This window comes from Artemia franciscana, chromosome 1 (genome assembly GCF_032884065.1).
Source record: "Artemia franciscana chromosome 1, ASM3288406v1, whole genome shotgun sequence".
Taxonomy (NCBI): domain Eukaryota; kingdom Metazoa; phylum Arthropoda; class Branchiopoda; order Anostraca; family Artemiidae; genus Artemia; species Artemia franciscana.
Window position 1 is genome coordinate 12,924,934 of NC_088863.1, and position 20,298 is coordinate 12,945,231.

The 20,298-nt window shown below is 33.1% G+C and overlaps 1 protein-coding gene across 1 annotated transcript in view; it reads right to left on the minus strand.

Moving 5' to 3' along the window:
• The window catches only part of LOC136025869 (biotinidase-like), a 36,093-nt gene that overhangs the window by 1,417 nt on the left and 14,378 nt on the right, over window positions 1–20,298 (minus strand). The window contains exons 3-5 of the mRNA XM_065701910.1: window positions 8,806–8,958; window positions 4,882–5,048; window positions 1,477–1,691 (exon numbers count right to left, since the gene is read on the minus strand). Of these exons, the coding sequence (XP_065557982.1) occupies window positions 1,477–1,691; window positions 4,882–5,048; window positions 8,806–8,958 (535 nt within the window). The remainder of the gene's footprint in view (window positions 1–1,476; window positions 1,692–4,881; window positions 5,049–8,805; window positions 8,959–20,298) is intronic.

The following is a 20,298-nucleotide window of genomic DNA, read 5'->3' on the forward strand; positions in this document are numbered from 1 at the left end:
TATATCTTTTGGTAAATTTGTATAATTCTCTCACTTTGTTTAATTTCTAGATCCACGGAAAACAAAAGTTGGAGCATTTGAGCTACATCAAACGTAACCAAGACAAGTGCAAACGCTTGTTTCTACTCGAAATCATATGAAATAACTTTTCTATACTTTGCATCAATCCTGACAGCTTGGAAAAATCTGTTAATGAATTCTATAATCTTAAGAATTAAAGAGGAAGCTTTGGACATATAATGTTAAAGAAGAAAAAAATTACTCTAGTCTCCGAACCTCTTTTTCTTTTTTTTCACCTGTAAACGACCACTACCCACAAAAAATGAACGAAGTGATTCCTCTTTCTTTTTTGCATTTATTTCAAAAAATTTCCAAAGGGCCGAATTGACATTTCAGAGTCATAACCCGTTAGCTTTGGAATCTATTATAACATTGAGAGTGCAGATATATATGGACTTTAACGCTGACTTTAATGATTGTATATAAAGTTTTTCGACAGATCACAAAAACTCTAGCAAAACCGGGAAAAATTCTGTAGAATCTGCCAAATCAAAGTAAAGTCGGCAAAGCTGCCATTTAATGGCCGTAAGAATCTCAAAGGTCTTTGAAAATGCGACCAGTGGATAAAGATTATCAACGAAAATTTTTCTCAGCTGTGATTTTTTTTATATATATGTCTGAGTTACGTTCTTTCTATGGGTACACCGTAATACTTATTATTCCTTGAAACACTAGAATTCTTCCATAGTTGAATATTTTCATTATTCTATATAGGCCTACTAATTTGCTACGTTTATAAATTGCACATGTGGACAAAAGCTTGAAGCTATTATCTGTCATGTTTCACCTCTTAATTCACCTCTTAATAAAACAAATTAATTAACGAACTAAATTACTTAAAAGTTTAAAAATACTAAAATAATTATTACCTATATTCAACTAAACCGTAGAAAGTCATACCATTATGCGAAATCCAATTTCATCATTTCTACCAATACTGCTGTAAAACTAATTCTAGCTACGGTCGGAAGCAAAGAGTAACTTATAGAAAGTTAAAGTAAAGAAGCAGGTAAGAGGTAAAGAAAGGCGAGATAAGGTACAAAAGAAAGGTAAAATATAACAAGAATGGAAATTATAAGTAAATATCGGCAAAAAACATCAATGCCATCTAGCATTTGGAAACAATTGGCATTTTTCAAACTTTGTAATCGTTTTCCTGTCAGGAGCTGAGAGAAGACACTTATTAATACACTAATTTTACCAACTGCACAAATTAAGTTAATTATTCTTTTAATACACTGAAAAATATCAATTGTGGCCAGACGCTAGATGGCTCGAGTTCTTCTTCTGTCGCCAGTTGCCACTCTTTAAAGTTGTCCATGCTCTTTAGTCTGAAGTAGACACATTTGTGGTTGGAAATTGATCACATCTGAGATACAATTATCCCTAGAAATATATCTAATTGTAAAAGATTACCTGTTAGGAACGGTAGTTCGTCAACCCAAGCTGTTGATATAATAAAATTTGTTATGTTGAATTTTTCATATAACTCAATTAAAGGAGTTCTATATATCATGTCAAAGCATATAGCTACACCAAATGAAACACCAAAATCCGTTGTAAATACAGTATAATCTGCTTCGTTTGGTTTGTCCATTGCCAGCTCACCAAAAAGATTTGTTTTTCTATATCTAAAAATAAATTTCTTTAATTGATCGACCAATTAAAAATGTGTACACGCATTAGTGTCTTTCCCAACAACTACACAAATTAATATTTCTTGTTTAAGACACCAAATCATTCATTTGACATTTTCCTGCATTTTTGAAAGTGCATATCTTTTTAGTCAGATTTGGTTTTTCTTATCATGCCGGAGAAGTAAAATTACCTTTGTATTCCGGGCAGTTTGCTTTAATACTTTGCTTTTGATGCTACAATATACCATTACAACGACTAGAACTGCTACCTCTTGTAATATTTTTTTTTCTTTTTTAAGTTTTTTAAAATGTCAATATAGTAATATATGATATACAAATCAATATACAATATAATCAAAATTCAATATAATTTAAATATAAATTCAATATTCAATATGCAATATAATTTTTCAGTATACCATTACAACAACTGAAACTGCTACCTCTGCTGGTATTTGTCTTCTATTTTAGATTTTTTAATATTTCAATATACTAATATATATTACACATTTCAATATACAATACAATTTAAATTCAATACAATTTAAATATAAATTTAATATTCAATACACAATATGATTTTTCAGTATGCCATTACACGACTGGAACTACTACCTCTAGTAGTATTTCTTTTCTATTTAAAATTTTATAATATTTCAATATACTAATATATGATATATAATTCAATATAATTTAAATTCAATATAATTTAAATATAAATTCAATATTCAATATACAATATAATTTTTCAGTATACCATTACAACGACTGGAACTGCCACCTCTAGTAGTATTTCTTTTCTATATTAATTTTTTTAATATTTCAATATACTAACATATGATAAACAATTCAATATACAATACAATTTAAATTCAGTATAATTTAAATACTATTTCAATATTCAATATACAATATAATTTTTCAATATACCATTACAACGACTGGAACTGCTACCTCTGCTAGTATTTCTTTTCTATTTTAAATTCTTTAATATTTAAATATACTAATATATGATATACAAATCTATATACAATATAATTTAAATTCAAGTTAATTTAAAATATAAATTCAATATTCAATATGCAATATAATTTTTCAGTATACCAGTACAACGACTGGAACTGCTACCTCTACTAGTATTTTTTTTCTATTTTAAATCTTTAATATTTCAATATACTAATATATGATATAAAATTCAATATACAATATAATTTAAATTCAATGTAATTGAAATATAAATTCAATATTCAATATAATTTTTCAGTATACCAGTGCAAAGACTGGAAATGCTACCTCTTCTAGTATTTCTTTTCTATTTTAAATTTTTTAATATTTCAATATGCTAATATATGATATACAATTCAGCATACAATATAATTTAAATTCAATATAATTTAAATATAAATTCAATATTCAATATACAATATAATTTTTCAGTATACCATTACAGCAACTAGAACTGCTACCTCTAGGAGTATTTCTTTTCTATTTTAAATGTTTTAATATTTCAATATACTAATATATAATATACAATTCAATATACAATATAATTTAAATTCAATATAATTTAAATATAAATTCAATATTAATTATACAATATAATTATTCAGTTTATCAATACAACGACTGGAACTGCTACCTCTGCTGGTATTCATTTTCTATTTTAAATTATTGATTCTTTCAATCGAAGCTACACTATCTGCAGCGCCAATAGTTTATTCTATGTCTTAGGTGAGCCTTATTATTCAACATACTAATAGAGGTGTTTAACCATCGGAGACTCAAGCTTTGACCAGAAAACGAAAAATTACCAATATCAAATATTTTCTTCCTTCATATCCCCTATCGACTGTCCATGGGGAAGACCTCCGGCTTCAATCTTCGGATTTCAACTAGCCTGATGAAATCTACTAGTCTGATTGCTCAACACACTGTAGTAAGTGTTTAAACTCTTTTTTGGCTATGTTTGGTCAAACTAGTAGATGATTTTCAAAACCATAATTTTAACAGGGTTTATGCTATGCAATTATCAGCAGCAATAGAAAATTCAAGAGAAAAACTTCACACCCAATTTGGTAAACATACTTCGTGTTGTTATTAAACGCCGGGAAAAAAGGGGAGGAATAGAGTTGAGACTATGAAAATACTTTTTTTCGGAGGGCTAAATTTGTGAGTATATATTTGGTAAAGCGAATAAGCTATTTTTTTTCTGCTCGTCACAAAAGAATATAACCTGAGAGTTTTTTTGCTGTATCTGTCGTTCAACAAGCTTTTCTTGTTGGACGACATTCGTATTGGACAACTGTCGTCCTACCAAAAATAATCGTAAGTGAGCTTGTGAAATTTATAGATACGCTTATGTGATTTGTTATGTGCTATTTGTGATTTGTTATGTGATTTGTTATATGATATTTGTTATGTGCTTGTGAAATTATAGATGTTATGAGATTTATAGATGTTATGCTTATGTGAGATGGAAAGTCAGTTTTAGGGGAGAAAGAGAGAGAGAGAGAGAGAGAGAGAGAAAGAGAGAGAGAGAGAGAGAGAGAGAGAGAGAGAGAGAGAGAGAGAGAGAGAGAGAGAATTTTTGGATATGGTGAAGCAATTTTTTCTTTAATGGATGGATTATAAAAATCCGATATTAGCTATTATGACCTTAGAAAAGGAATAAAAAGTGTATTACTAGCAACTATTCTGACTGAAAATTTTTGTTCTTCTTACTGGATTAAAATACCACAAAAATAAAACAATTTCATTTCTGGTTTCAAATTTGTCAAAATTTGATTTAGCAGCAATTGGTAAAATAAAAGTTTGATAACTTGGCATCTCTTTTTAACAAACGCTTACAGAATTATGTGATAGCTTACGAAAATATTCAACAAAACAAACAAATGAAGAACGTCTTCAGACTATAGCACAGGACAGGAACATCAACACCTTTTCATTTTGATTCGTCACTATAATTTAGACTTGAGATTGTAAAAAAGCTGCCCAGGGCTAACCCAGCAGCACAAAACTTTTCTTGGCTGAAGGAAAAAACTACTGGTGGAAGAAAGCGTCACATTGGCCTTGAAGGACAATTCTTAAGGTTAAAGACAATACGCAGATGTACGTATGTGTTTCAACAGCAACTGGAGGGTATTGGGTTGGAAAAATACATATTATGTTACATCCATGGACTTACTTTGCTATCAGTTTACCATCTCTGTTAAAAACAACATTCACATTGTAATGAAATGATCCATCATACGGGCAACCCCTTTCTTGGGCTGTACAAGATTGAATTTCTCCAAAGTTTGCTACCAAATAAGATGCAGCCCTTTTTGCTAGGCAGCTGAGCCTGTATACTACCTAAATCGAAGAAAAAGAAGAAAAAGTTGGCCTCGCAAAATAGAAAAGCAAGATGTGTCTTTTGCCTGAGAAAATTTTCTGAAAAAGTTTTCATTATTATTGTAAAAAAATGGTTGTACTAACTTCAAATATTTTTATGTTTGATATTTCAATGGATCCTAAAAAGTTTTGTTCAGCTTATATATATATATATATATTATATATATATATATATATATATATATTATATATATATATATATATATATATATATATATATATATATATATATATATATATATATATATATATATATATATATATATACTTGAAACTGTGGTCAGCAAGTTTTTTGGACGAGGAGAACACAAGGGGTGAAGGTGAAAGAGGTGGGCCTGGAGTTATATTTTTACCAGAGTTTGGCAGACTCATTATTTCCTAAAATTGGCATAGAGTTACTTGCCAAAGTAGTTAGGCGCCAAAGGAGTAACTCGCCGAAGGAGTTTCTTGTCGTAGCAGATACTCGCTAAAAGAATTGCTTGCAATAGGAATTTCTCACCAAAGAGGAGTCCATCAAATACCATGTGCTAGCGTAGTTATAATGTCCGCAGAACCCGCCAAAACTTAGAAAAAAAGAACAACACAAAGATGACGCAGCGAAGGCCGTAAACTCTAACGGTGATAACAGTTCTTTTGATTCTCCTCTGAGCAGACATGTTTTTGATAACCCCAACCTCTGAATACTTTCTGAAAAATCCTACGTCATTAGAATTGACTTAGGTACTGTATAAAACAGGTTGTCCGTGAAGCAGGAGACATTAAACTCAAGTTAAATAATAATATGTCTTTAAACAGGGACTTCGAGGAGGGGGGGGGTATTTGATCAATGTTTGTACGCAAATTCAATTAGAAACAATTTGATAAACTATGTTACAAAACCAGCAGTCTAGACCAATGAGCCTGTTATTAAAGGACCTTTGAGGTTGGCGATCAAAAAGGGTTGAATAGGAAGGATAGAAGGGTAGAAATAGCATTAATAGCATGATCTTGATAATTCTTATCAAACAGTTCGGGGTAACAAACTATAAATAAGGTATATCAAGAGGATTGTATTGTATATCAAACTATAGATAGATATATCAAAAGAATTGGATTTTTATGCTGATTTCAAATATATAAATATTTCATTAAGTTTAGTCTTGTCCATCAAAAGTTACCCCCTAAAATTCATAAAATCATAATAAAAATCACACCATCAGTTTCACTTGTATCAGAGACCCCTACTTAAGATGTTTTAAGCTCATATCTGCAAAACGTGAAATTTTGTATTTTTTGCCAGAAAAAAAAGGATGCGTTTTTTTTTTATGTTTTTTGTTTTATCCCCAGGAATGATCGTATCGACCCAGTGGTGCTATAATACTGGAAGAGGCTAATTCAAACGGAAATTAAAAGTTCTAGCGCCCTTTTTAAGTGACCAAAAATTAAAGGGCATCTAGGCCCCCTCCCCCACTAATTTTTCGCAAAATCATCCGATCATTATTTTGAGATAGCCATTTGGTTCAGCGTAGTTGTTAGGCCGAATAACTGTGCCTTTGGAGATATCATGATCCCCCACAGTCTCGAAGGAAAGTTTTTTAAGTTACAAAGTTTGCCCATTGTTTACATACAGAAATTGTTATTGGGAAGTACGCAGACCTTTTTTGGACGGGGGGGGGGGAGTCTGCAAAATATGTAAAAATCTATGCAAAGATGTGGAAATTTTAAATTTTCAAATTAAAATGTAATTATAATAATTTCAAAAGAGCTATTTATTCTAATTAAACGCTTTTGTGATTCGGGGGCCATTCTTAAAGAATTGGAACAAAATTCAAACTTTAGGGTAAAGAGTGAGGTATTGACGAGGTGGCAAATCCCATCATATTGCGTATACAAGGGAGTTCGATCCTCCTTCAATATCTTGCTCTTTATGCTAAAATTTAAATTTTGTTAAACAATGGCCGATATAAAAAATAAGTGTTTGGGCTATTTTTCGGCTAATCTTAGCATTTAATCTTATCTTAAACAGTTTCATAACTATGATTTTTATGTGATATTAAACCAAATATACTGTATGTCTTCGGCTTGTAGTTGCTATTAAATAAAAAGAAATTTTTTTTTTCCAACTGATAGTAAGGAACAACATTAAAACTTAAAACGAAAATAAATTATTCCTTATATTAGGGGGTTAAGGATCTTTTCTTTCATTCATTCATTCATTCATTTCAGTCATTTGAGAATTGCTCAACTTGTGACTTTAATTTTCATAAAATGGTTTTGACCTCTTTGGCCGTTCTGTTACTATGAATTACAAAAATAGTTCCGCAAATATCGCTAATTTTAGTTAAGTGAGAGAATCTTTCCATGGAGAAATTTCTCATGGGAAAAGGGAATTTTCCATAGAGGGGGAGCTGGATTTCCCAACATTATTTAAAAAAAACAATCAGCAATCAAACGAAGAAAGAAGTTTTTTCAACTGAAAATAAGAAACTACATTACAACTTAAAACGAACAGAAAATATCACGCATATGAGGGGGTTTGCCTCTCCTCAGTATCTCGCTCTTACGCTAAAGTTTTTTTTGTAACTTTTAAAAGAGGTTATTATTCTAATTAAACAGCCTTTATGATTCAGGAGTCATTCTAAAATAACTAGAAAAAATATCAAACTTAGGTTAAAAAGTAAGTTTTTTTTAAAAATCAAGGTAAGGAGCGATATTAAAACTTAAAAACGAACAGAAATTATTCTGTATATGAAAGGGGCTGTCCCCTCCTCAACACCCCGCTCTTTACGCTAAAGTTTGACTCTTCCTCACAAAACTACCTTTTAAAACAATAAGAATGTTTAGCGTAAAGAGGGGGCGTTGAGGAGGGGCAGCCCCTTTTATATACGGAATAATTTCTGTTTGTTTGAAGTTTTAATGTCAAGCCTTACTTTCAGTTAGAAAAAAACCTCTTTTTTTTATATTTAATTTGTTCTTGAGAGTGATGAATTAAGGAGATTACAATTTTGCAACATATTAGTCGATAGATTATTCAGTTAATAAATATTAATAAATATAATATTAATTAATAAATATAATAATATAATATTAATAAATATTTTTTTGCCTTAATAAATATTAAGGCAAAAAGAAAAAAAGAACTTTCAAAAGTATTTTCGCGAAAACATTTTAAAAATATTTTTGCAAAATATATTATTCTTGTTTCTTATTTATTTAATTTTCCTTGAATGATCACATTGTTTTGCTTCACTTTATATATCAGTCCTGGTTGAACTTTGTTGAAGTAATAATTCTGGGATTGTTTTAAAGAATTTTTAGTTTTAGTTTTAAAGGTTGCATTTTACTGTGAGTCACTTTTATTTATTTTTATAAGTTTTGCTGAGGAGGCTCCTCGGATATAGGATCGAAAGATTTGAGTTTTGATCAATTTTCACTTCTTAAGAACTTTGGTTATTGTTTTACCTGTTGTTTGTGTTAAGGATTGTTGAATTTATAACGGAATCAAACATGTCAAGTATGTCTTTGGAACGAGCAGAGAGATAAAATTTTAACTTTCAAGTACTTTTTTTTGGGAAGGGAGGACTTGGTCCTCAATTTTTGAATGGAAGAGCGAAAAAGAAGGACTATATGCTAAAATTTTCTTGACGAAAGTCTAAAACAACACCACAAATTTGCAAAAAAATCATTATCTTGTTACGAAAAACTAATTCCTTCAAAATTTTAAAATAAGCAAAGTTACCTCATCAATAGTTTCTTGTGGGAGACTGTCACAAGGCACGTGGTTCAAATCAATATTTGGGATTCTTTGTAAAAATTCTTTAGCTCGAGTCCGGTTCGAAGGAACTTGCAATGTCGTTATTCCATATTCAGGGAAGACTATTACATCCATACCCTGAAAAATCAAGTCCAAGCTGGAATATAAAATTGCATCGCCAATTCAAGATACAAAATTTTTTACTAAAGATTACAATGATTAAGAAAAAGACTTGTCAGATTCGGCAAGATCAGTAATTCAAAGCCATTTTTCATTCACATATTTGTGGGTTTAAATTTGTTTCCTATAATTCTCGTACAAACTGCATATGGATCCAAGCCCTTAATCTTTATCTTTTTTAAGCATCGAAATTATCAAAATAAAAATGTTTGTTGCCCGTCTTAGTTCTATGTTTCCCGGAAGACCACGACTTTCTAAAATTTCCTTTCGGTTTTTACAAAATCGTGATGTTGAAAGGGTAGTATCATATTTTAGTAAGTGTTGCCACACTGAACCTTGAAATTAAATTAGCGAAACTAAAAAATTTTGATTGTTTTTTTAAACTAAATTTTTTTATTTTGAAACCTAATTTGAAAATTTTGAAAACCAAGTTTAAAAAAATTATGTTCTTGGAAATTCAAACACTAACAATCGGTTGATTCCCAAAAACAATGCAAACGATATGTATGAAATTTGTTTAGCCCTTGTTGATGATTGTGAAGCCCCGGTGATTGTGATGAAAAGGGTATTTGATAGAACTAATTGGCACGGCGTTGCTGAACAGGGATGTGCATAATAGAGTTATGTGGAATATTTCATTAGTAATGGCTTTTTTGACGTTGTCATCTCAAGCTGCATGTGCCAAAATAGGTGCCAGTTGGTCAATCCAACTGTGCCAGTTGGATTGACCACTACTTGGTAATTTAGGAAATCTCAGCCCCGTCTGAGTTAATAAGAATAAGGGTGCTTTATAATTTATTAATTCAGACAAAACAAAGTACTATTAACTCAAATATAATTACTCTTTTTCCTTTATAGAAAGCATCATAATTTTTCTTTTGTTGCACGGATTTCGGTCTTACTGATCATGGTGACAAAACGAAGGGACTTCGTCTAAACTAATGAGCTTAGCAATACTCACTTAAAGAGAACTTACCGTAGTCTAGCAGATAAAAGTAGCAAACATAAAGGCATATACTTGTGATTGAAAAGTTCTGTGAGATTCAACAAAAATTATTTCTAATGTTTATTAATAAAAAGAATGAAATTTCAGCAGCTGAAAATCGTTGGAATTTAATTTTTAGGGCATAAGTAATATTCTCTAAATGTTATTGGATTTCCAAATTGTTGAGAAATAAAAACATTGGATTTACAAACCCGATGTTAATTTTCAACTTGTTGAACAATAAATTAGTTCGGTTTTCTCTTACACTTTTGAATGGTTAATTTGTTGAAGAACAATTATGTGTAATTTCCAGATCCTTATTCCTTCCCCAATTCATTGAACAGTGAATAAGCTCTACAAAGTAAATAAGTAAATAAAAATAGTAAATAACCCTCACAGGTTTCCTGTGAGTTTTCAAAAGTTTTCGTATCCTCACATTTTCATAGGTTTTTGCAGTGAAACGGTAGAGTCACTAATTTCTTAGCTACAGCTCAATGGCTGCTGACACAGAAATTTTAGTGCTTAAATGATAATTTTTCACCTCGGGTGGCAAATTAGAGCCTGAAAAGGAGACTTTTGGCATTTGTCCAATCTTGCATTTTAAATAAAAAGTAACAGTAGATAATACAGTACCAAAAGGAGACAATAAAAGATCAAAAAATTGCTTGATAGCAGCATATTTCCTTATGAGGACAAAACTGTTGCCGGCTTAGTTGAAATTACCTGATTTTCATTTACCTGAATTACCTGGTATTCATTTACCTGACAATGGGTAAATGAACAAAAGTCATTTGTAAATGAATGTTTAATGGGACGGGGTTCAATTAAAAATTCAAAGCATCTTCAGTTACGACAAAATGTATGAATTCTGTATTCTTTATTTTCAGACACGAACCATATTTTCATTGGCCGAATTTTAATTTGCTAGACTGAGAAAATGAAAAGATCTAGCAGAATTTTGACTTTTGTTCGGTCGTACATTAACTAGGAAGAAGGAATTTACTAAAGTTAGGGAAATATATGCTTTGAAAAGTACACAACCCATAGGTTTTCGTTATAACATAGGTAAACGTTGTTTAAAAAACGTAGTTTTAAAAAAAAATATAATATTGTGATATGTATAATGAATTGCTATTTAGGAGACGGTAATTTTGTTTGTATATTCTCGCTCTGAGGCCAAATGAGTAAGCTTTTGTTTCCAACAAAGGCAATATGCAGGTATCAATGAGATAATATGGGGAGGGGAATATCCCAGCTAGATCCTTTGTCATGTTAGACTAACAAAAAGCTTTTTTTTGAAGGGGGTATTTTACTGAAAAAATATTTTAAAATATTCATTGAAAATATTTAAAAATGGCAAATTTGCCTCCGGTAGAGATTATTAAAAAACAGTTTTTTTTATCCCCTCCTATGTTTTTGTGAGTTGATATAACTTCCACATTTTGAGAGTTGGGGTAGCAGTATATGGGGTAGCAGGTTTGACTCCTGGTGTCGCTGATTATTTGGTTTGGAACGGGGGTAAATGGCACGACTCTGTAAGCTCAGGCAGAGACGACCCAGCTTTAAATGGGTACCTGGAGAAATCTGGAGGAAAAACACGGGAGGCATCGGATGATTTGCCCCCAACCATACATTGAACTCACGGATTATGGCATTGAATCAGGTGATCAGTACCTGTGCAATGCAGTCATTGGTCAGCATGCTAAAAAGTTAAGTTTAAGTAGCAGTATATAGCCAAAATTGTAGGTTCCCCATGCTTTTTTTCGTTTCTTTGTTTCGTTAACGTTGATTCAGTTTATGAGTATTAAGTTGAAAAACGTGTGACGCATGGCAAAATGCATTGAAAATGTATGTTACTTGGGTTATATTTTTGTATGTTTTGGGGAATGGGCAGGAGGCAAAATAAAGTGAAGCGCTTTTAGGAATGATGTAAATAAGTAGTTGTTTTCAGTCAAGTTGTTTTCAGTAATGTATAGTATTTCCTCCTCGTTAAACCTAATTCTACATTGATACCACAATAACTTAGAGCTTAACGTATCAAACAGAGATTTGGGAAGTTAGTTCGTAATATATGAAGAAATCCTTCTGATTGTCAGTAATAGCTAGTGTAATATATTGCAAAATCAAACATTTCATAATAACAATTCAATTGCAAGGAGTGGGTCAGCCACTCCTTGCCACTCCAACCAAAATTCTAAAGTAAGAAATTTTTATAACGGTTATAATACTTCAAAGCATTGAGTTATTAAGCTTATTCCAAATATTTCCAATCATTTGGTTGAATGTTATTTATCAAAAGTAAAATTTTGATAAGTAGTAGGCTCTTAAAGTGGTCATAGGCAAGGTCGTACCCAGTGGCAGGCGGGGGTTGGGGGTTTGACAACCGCAAATGTTTTTAGAACTTATAGGAACTTCATAAAAATACATATAAAACATATTGTTTTACTTTTAAAGTTGTTTTATAAACCTCCCCCGAACAAAAATTCTGCTTATCGCATTGGACATAGCTTGGTAATTTTTTGTTGGTAACCATTGTTGGTAATGGTTAAAAAACCATTAAATGATAATGGTTAAAATGGTAAAAAAAACCATTGTTGGTAATTTTTTCACAGGTTTTAGAAGTTTGCGGTGGCAACATTGATCTGAACTGACACTAAAATCAGCCAGGAGTGGTTTTCACTTGCCAAGTTCCAAAAACAAAACACAATACTTCTTCCGCTCATAGTGCATTTAAACATTGCGGAAATCCTTCCAGATTTAGCAATCCGAGCGGAGATTCATCCGCATCCGTACTTGAAAAACTTTATAGCTTTCTGCAACGATTTGATCATATCAGGACAGATTCTTGGCAAGGTTTTCAAAGAGTTCGTGGTAACAAACTGTAAGTAAGGAGCCACCCAGCTCGACAGTGACCGAAACTCTAAAAAACAGAATTATTATACCAAAAGATCCATCAAAATTTTTATGCTGATTTAAAATATACAAGTTTCATCAAGTATAGCCTTACCCATCAAAAGCTATGAGCCTTACAAAATTTGCCTTATTTTCGAAAAAAGAGGGAAATACTCCATAAAAGTCATAAAACTCTATGAAAATCACACCATCAGATAAAGCGTATCAGAGAACCGTACTGTAGAGGTTTCAAGTTCATATATGCAAAAATGTGTAATTTTGCATTTCTTGTCAGAAGAAAGATCACGGATCACGGTAGCAGGTTATCTTTCTTTTTTTTTACCAGGCGTGATCATATTGAACCAGTGGTCCTAGAATATTGTGAGAGGGCTCATTTGAACGGGAATTAAAAGTTATAGCGCTTCTTTTAAGTGACTCAAAACTGGAAGGCAACTAGAACCCCTCCCACGCTCATTTTTTCCCAAAATCACCTGATAAAATTTTGAAATAGCTATTTTGCTCAGGATACCCTAAAAATTTAATAACTATTTCTTTGAGGATGACTTAATCCCCCACAATCCTTGTGGGAAGGGTTGTAAGTTATAAGCTTATACCCATTTTTTACATATAGTATTGGTTATTGGGAAGTATACGGATGTTTTCAGGGGAATTTCTTCTTGTAGGGTAGGGGGGAAGGGATTACTTGGGAAGATCTTTCTAGGGAGGACCTTCTAACGGGGCAAGAGAATTTTCCTGTGAAGGGGGTGCCGGATTTCCTAGAATTATTAAAAAATGATCTGAAATTGAATAAAACACAGGTTTTTTTCCACGGAAAGTAAGGAGCAACATTAAAACTTAAAACTAACAGAAATTATTACGCATATGAGGGGGTTGAATCCCCCCGTTAATACCTCGCTCATACCTTGTTGCTAAAGCCGTTAATACCTTGTGCTAAAGTTTTCTTACCACTTTCAAAAGAGCTATTTATTCTTATTAAACGGCTTTTTTGATTCAGGGGTCATTCTGAAAGAATTAGAACAAAATTCAAGTTTTAACGTAAATAGCGAGGTATTGACGATGGGAACTGACGATGGAACCCCCTCATATACGTAATAATTTCGGTTCGTTTTAAGTTTTAATGTTGCTCCTTACCTTCAGTTGAAAAAAATAGTTTTTTTTTTATATTTAACTAAATAAATAAAACCATGGCTATGGGTCATAGAAAGTTCATGATCTTATAACATGAGGGTTCAATCTATTTCACGACACATAGAGCCTCTTTTCCTCCTTAATGATTAACGATCATGAAGAGGTTTAATGGTGATTCCTTTAAGACGCAGGTCTTTTAATTTTCTTCATGATACAGGTGTTTATTACGTAATAGGTAATGTTTGTTTTCTAAAAGACGCAGGACGTTTGTTACATAATAGGAAATGTTTTTTCTTTGGTTGTTTAAAAACCAAGGGGTGTCGGGAAAAACCTTCAGGGGCCCTTCCCAGTAGGGATATGCTCCAGATCGATCACAGCACAATATTTTCTTGCTTCACACATAGAGCCTTTGCTCTTGGCAAACAAAGGATTTTTCCGGTATTACCATGAACGAGGAGAGAAGCGTTATACAGTCTAGACGTCTATTGATTTTCTAGGAACAAAAGATTCCTGTTATTCTTCTAGCCGGAACAGGTAATTTTCTTTGTTCTCAGGGAGCATAAAACCGGGTATCGAACAAACATTTTCATCAGTCCTATATTAGATGTTGAACTTATACACTAAAGATTTAAAAACATGGATATGTCCCAAAGATACTAACAGATAGGCTTCAACGTACGTTAAGGATCCCCTCTATCCCCCCCACAAAAAACTGATTCACGCATAATCAAAGTTGAGCTAGTATAGTTTTCTATATTTCATTACCAAGTAAAAACCTGCCCCCCCCTGCTATTACATTGTTCTCTCAGTGATACATTTTCTAATTTTTATCAGGTCAAACAGATTTTACTGTGTCTGTTATTTCAATGCACCTTTCACTAACCTGGCAGACGGGTTAAACACAAATAAATTTTTATCCCTCAACTATCCACGTTCATCCTTAATCACCATCTGTCCCCTATTCAGGTTACGCTTTAAATACCATAAGCAGGAATCATTTGGCAAAGGGTTAAATAATTGGTCGAAAAGGGTTACTTTTAACAACCGCATTCGTCTGCAAAATTGACGATTTTCAAAGGTTTTTAACAAGTTAAATCTTTGCATAAGACTATGTAAAAAGTATGTTACATTTACACTAAATCTTTGATTTTTGAGAGGGGTGAAGCTGGTTATGATTGCTAATATCACATTAAAAAATGCGAATAGACCTAATTTAACTAGTTGGTGTCTATTCAGGGAGGGGTGACATATCGAGAGTTATTCATTTAACAAAAGGGTCACTTTTAACACCTGCTTTCAGCTGCAAAATTAGATGGTTTTTTAGTTAAATCTATACGTTAAATACTCTGGAAGATGTAACTTACCTATGCTTTAAATGCAAGGAATGCTGATTTCTTATAGCAAATAAAAATAGGTAAAACTAGGAAGATTTTGATTATAATAATTAATTATTGTGTAAGGCCCCTCCTCCTCTACATACAGGATATGCAACCCCTGCTCCCCTGCATAAAGGCTATGCAGTCACTTTTAAGCCATATTTTTCAGTTATACATGGCTTTTTAAAGTCGAATTTGAAAAGGTGTGCTATGATTAAACAAGGGAAACTAGAAATATATTGTCGTTTCAGAAGGTTTTGCTTACCACATTTTAACGCTGATGTATAAATTTTTGTACCTCAAGAACAGTGCTGCATAAAACTTTCGTAGCTCAAGTGCAAAATACGCGTGAAAAATAGTTAGTTTTTCCTTTACTATGTTATAGAAAGAGTAAAAAACGAATATAAAGGCAAACAAAATACTTAAGGTCTGCAATACTTGTTAATTCAAATTTGTTCTTCAAATATCTCATTTTTGGCATATCTGCCTTACTGGGGTTGAGGAGAAGGCGTCTTTAATTCCTATTAAAGACTAATTCCCACTTAGAGTAAAGGGTTACACATCTTTGCCTACACATCATGTTTGCCTCATAGTGTCGTATAATTTCGGTATTCTTCCTATGTGTGGGCCCGTTTGAGGTTGAAGTGGATGAAAAATAAGACATAATCTAACCATTTACACCCTTTTTATGAAAACTAATTTTAAACTTTCTTAAATGATCAAAATATGATGGATTTTTAACAGTTTTTTACTTCATGAAAAACTAAAATCTTATTTCTATATACTGAAAATTCTAATAAATTTTCCCCTGTTCAAAAAAGGGAAAGGGTGTGTGACGAGGAGGCAAGAAACACGGCTCTACATAGTCTAAAGACGGCCCTTTCGGCTCCCAAGCAAAGTGGGGAGAATGCGGCCACTCCAACACCTGCACCATCCTACCAAAATGGAGCTGCCTGCCCTAGCGTAAGTAAAAGCATTAATATTTTTCGTAAAGCTTAATGTTTTGGCAGTTGAAAGATTATACATGGGCTAAGAGGCTGAGATAGTGAAACATTGAGAGAGCCTTACGTCGATGTTTCGGTTGGGTCACTAAAATAAAGACACTGATGCATCCTTTTTGCGATAAGTAGTGTTTTACTGTTGAAAGGGGGCCATATCCCCACCTCTAAGAAGGACACTTGAGGAGCAACATCCTTAGATAATTAATAATGTACCTGTTTAGAATAATAACATATATTCATTTTTTGCTTAATATTCTTTTTTAAAGCTTAAAATCCAAAGTTTTTTAGGGTAATAACGATTTTTAATTATTTTCATGCCACCAATGATGGATTTGATCAGTTAATTAATGATGAAATCACCAGGGCATAAGAGCTGCCCCTTCAACCCCCATGCATGGTGAAGATCTTGGTTCTTTTCAAGCTCCCAAAACCTCATTACGAAGATGTTGCAGGGCTCTCTCTACCGTCCAGCCAAGAGAGAGGTGTCAATCCTAGTGTAAGCGCAAATCATATACTTTTTTCGTAAAGTTCAGTGTCTTAGCGTAAAAAACTAAATTTTTATGCGGGAAAAATTTGTCACTCTGTTAGAACATTGATGGTATTGCCCCATACAAAAAACATAGTTTTTTTTCAGCTTAATATACGGAGAATACCAGATTACCTCTTGATAGTTTTGAGGGGGGTTTGAGGACCATATGGGCCATAAAAGAAATAGGTTTTCACCTTAATGAAGATAATACATTCTTTTAGCGATTAATAGAATTTTATTGTTGAAAGGAGGCCATGTCCCTGTCTCTAAGAAGGGGATTTGAGGACCATAGTCCTGCGATTAACAATAATAACAATATATCTTCTCAGCTTAATATTCTTATTTACAACTTAAAATAATAAGTGTTTCAAGGGGATAACGATTGTCAATCCTCCCAGGTTGCACCTGAAATACCTGCTAGTTTTATCAGTCAAACACTGCCTTGCGCAATATTTGTGTTTTTACGGCTGAGTTTAGAGATTTCTTTAAAATTCTCTCAAGTAGTAGCATTTATATGAATACAATTGCAATAGTAAACTCCTATCTAGGCAAGACTCGACATGACAGATCCTATGTGACAGATTCACTAAACGGAAGGGCAGGATAGTGTAAAAGCAATTATTGCACAAATAATATTTTTTTAAATCTATAATCGGTTAAGGTGTACCTTAAAACGGAAATACTGACTCTTCATCCGGACATACACAATTTTGAGGGCGTTTTTTGGACTGGGTTAGTAGTATTTTTGATAAAGTGGACAAAGAATGAAAACGGGATTGGTTCGGTGGCTTTGTTTATTGAAAATATAAATTTGAATGTAACTAAATTAAAAAAGAATTTGTTTTAAGAGAGCGGGGAATGAATTGATAAAATATAATGCGGATTTGAGGGCGTGTAGAGGTGTGCAACACTTCCGTTTCAATACGGACTTAGAGTGCTTCAAATATGCTTTCGTTGTCGCAGGATGTAAACCTTGGAAAGAAAATGGCATTTCTAAGAGATATTTGGACAATTTGGCAGTTAGTGGGGATAAGAAGGGGCAGATTTTCCTAAAATAGATTGTGCCTGTTTGAAGGGGCAATATCCTGTGACACTTAAGGGGATAGACACTTTCAAGAGGGCAAACGAGCATGTAAAGATTGGCGTTTCAGTGTTACAGCTTGATGCAGAGTATGAAAAGGGGCAACTTAAAGATAAAAAGAGGGCTTTAAATTTGGGGAGGGCTCTGGCCATTGAATCGGTGAAACACTGGGTATCGCTTCTTTACGAGCCTGCCAGTGAACTTGATGGAATCAGACCTTTTTTTTCTATCCCCTACATCTGTAATGTTTCAAGTAAGGGTAAGGGGAGCTGAGGGGGTACTTGCTTCTCTTGTCCAATGTGTCTGTCTAGATTTCGTACTGAATTAAAATTAAAACAACACTTGAGGCACTGTAAGCGTCATGGGTACCAGTCTGTTGAGACGGTTTTGAGTGACACCAACATCGTGCGTTTCAAAAGTATCCACAATTGGCTCCTCCAGAGAGACAAGGTGACCCTAGACGTCGAAGATAAACCCATGGACGCGTACAATCTATTAAAGTCGAATCGTCTTAAGGAACATGAAGACATTGCAGTCTCTTATGCCTATGCGCAAAGAGACTTGATAAATACCTTGTAATTGGTAGAGGTATTTGAAACATTGGGTGGGCAAGATTGTCTGCGCAGCTATGATTGCAATTATTAAATCAGCAAATATGTCAATTTCAACGCTGCGCAGCATAAACTATCCAATGACTCTATCACCAGATATCGAGTTGGAATTTAAAAACAAAGATATGTTTTGGGTTTGTAAGAAGAAATTTCCTGAGGGTAGTGGGGAAATGTCTGTCCACGCTCATGACTATTTAAGCAATCCTTTTTTTTATCGAAGCGGGGGGGGGGAGTAAGTTTCGTTTAATGGCCTATAAATCATGTAATTTAAACATTAAGCAGCAATATTTTCTACCGGTTTACCTGCACAATTCCAACTCGGATTTGAAATTCATATTACCAGCATTAGCACGTATGCAGAGAGGTGAAGTTGTAGGTGGCACATGGGAAGATGGGCGTTTTTTATGATCATAGACTCCAATATGGTCTTTTTACACAGAAAAAAAGAAATGTAGTTTTGAATAAAGATATTGCTACTAGTAGCGCAATTGTATAGATTTCAAAAAAACTTATGCTGAATTTTGGTTCAGTGCGAGTCAGCTCCAATAGCCGGGGGAGGGGTAAGTTGAAGTTTATCATTGGGACACTGATTAACTCCTCTTGAAAGTTAACACAGATAATCTGATGGACTATTTGGAACATGGCGCTAAATACGTTGTGTCCAGGCCCCACGTAAGTTTTTATTTTTAAAATCTGACCCGGGAAGTGACTTGATATCCAATTTTATACTTGCAGGTTCAAGGATGTACTGTTTGCAACTGCACAATGAGGACATAAAAAAAGTCAGCAATGCCTTCAAACTATGTAAAGGAATATTTCAACATGACTGTTAATAGCAATTGTGTGCAAAAAACTTTTATTCTAAGAGTGAGTGTAATGATCATTTGCTCTTTGAAATATAAAATCACAAAGTTAGAGCAGAAAAATGCCAAGTCAGCCATGTCAGACGAAGTCTATGTGTGCACTGAGAAGGTCAGAACACTATCACACGGTCATGACCTTACTTCAGATCGAAACGTATGTGTTGAGAAAAGATAGCATCTCGGTCTAGAGAAGGCTCAATAATTGGTGGGAATAAGGCCCCCTTTTCTCTTCCCCAACATGTTTCCTCAGTGTCCAGCTCGGCAGTGTGTTTTATAGTGTCTTTATATGTTTTTAACTAAAAAAAGTAAATAAATAAAATATCGCGCATACCAAACTAATAAGCTGCTCTACATTATCACTAGTTTTGGCTCCAGAAGATTCCCAAGTAAGACCAGATGCGTATTTATTTATTTATTCGTTTTTCTGCCTAAGGTGGAGTCGTTGCTATTTTTAAAAGTGCATAATATTTATTTAGTATTTTATATTTATATTTCAGAGTATTTTAGCATCCAAGGATAGTATTCAAGTGTTTCATATTTCTTCATAGCCCCGACTCGACCCCTCGTCTACCACAGCCAACACCTTGCCTTCCGTTCATTACTGTGGCCACCGCGTCATTCGGCCACCCTGCCCGGCCGCATGTTCAGTTACTTTTTAATGTCTAAGTGTTTTAAATTTCTACGTAAATATATTCAAGTGCCTACTTTATGTAAGTACGCTTTAAAAATTTAAAGTTTTCTATATTAAAGAAAACATGTATTCTATTTTTGTCATTTTGGTATTTACTCAACATATTGAGGTTTGATTAGT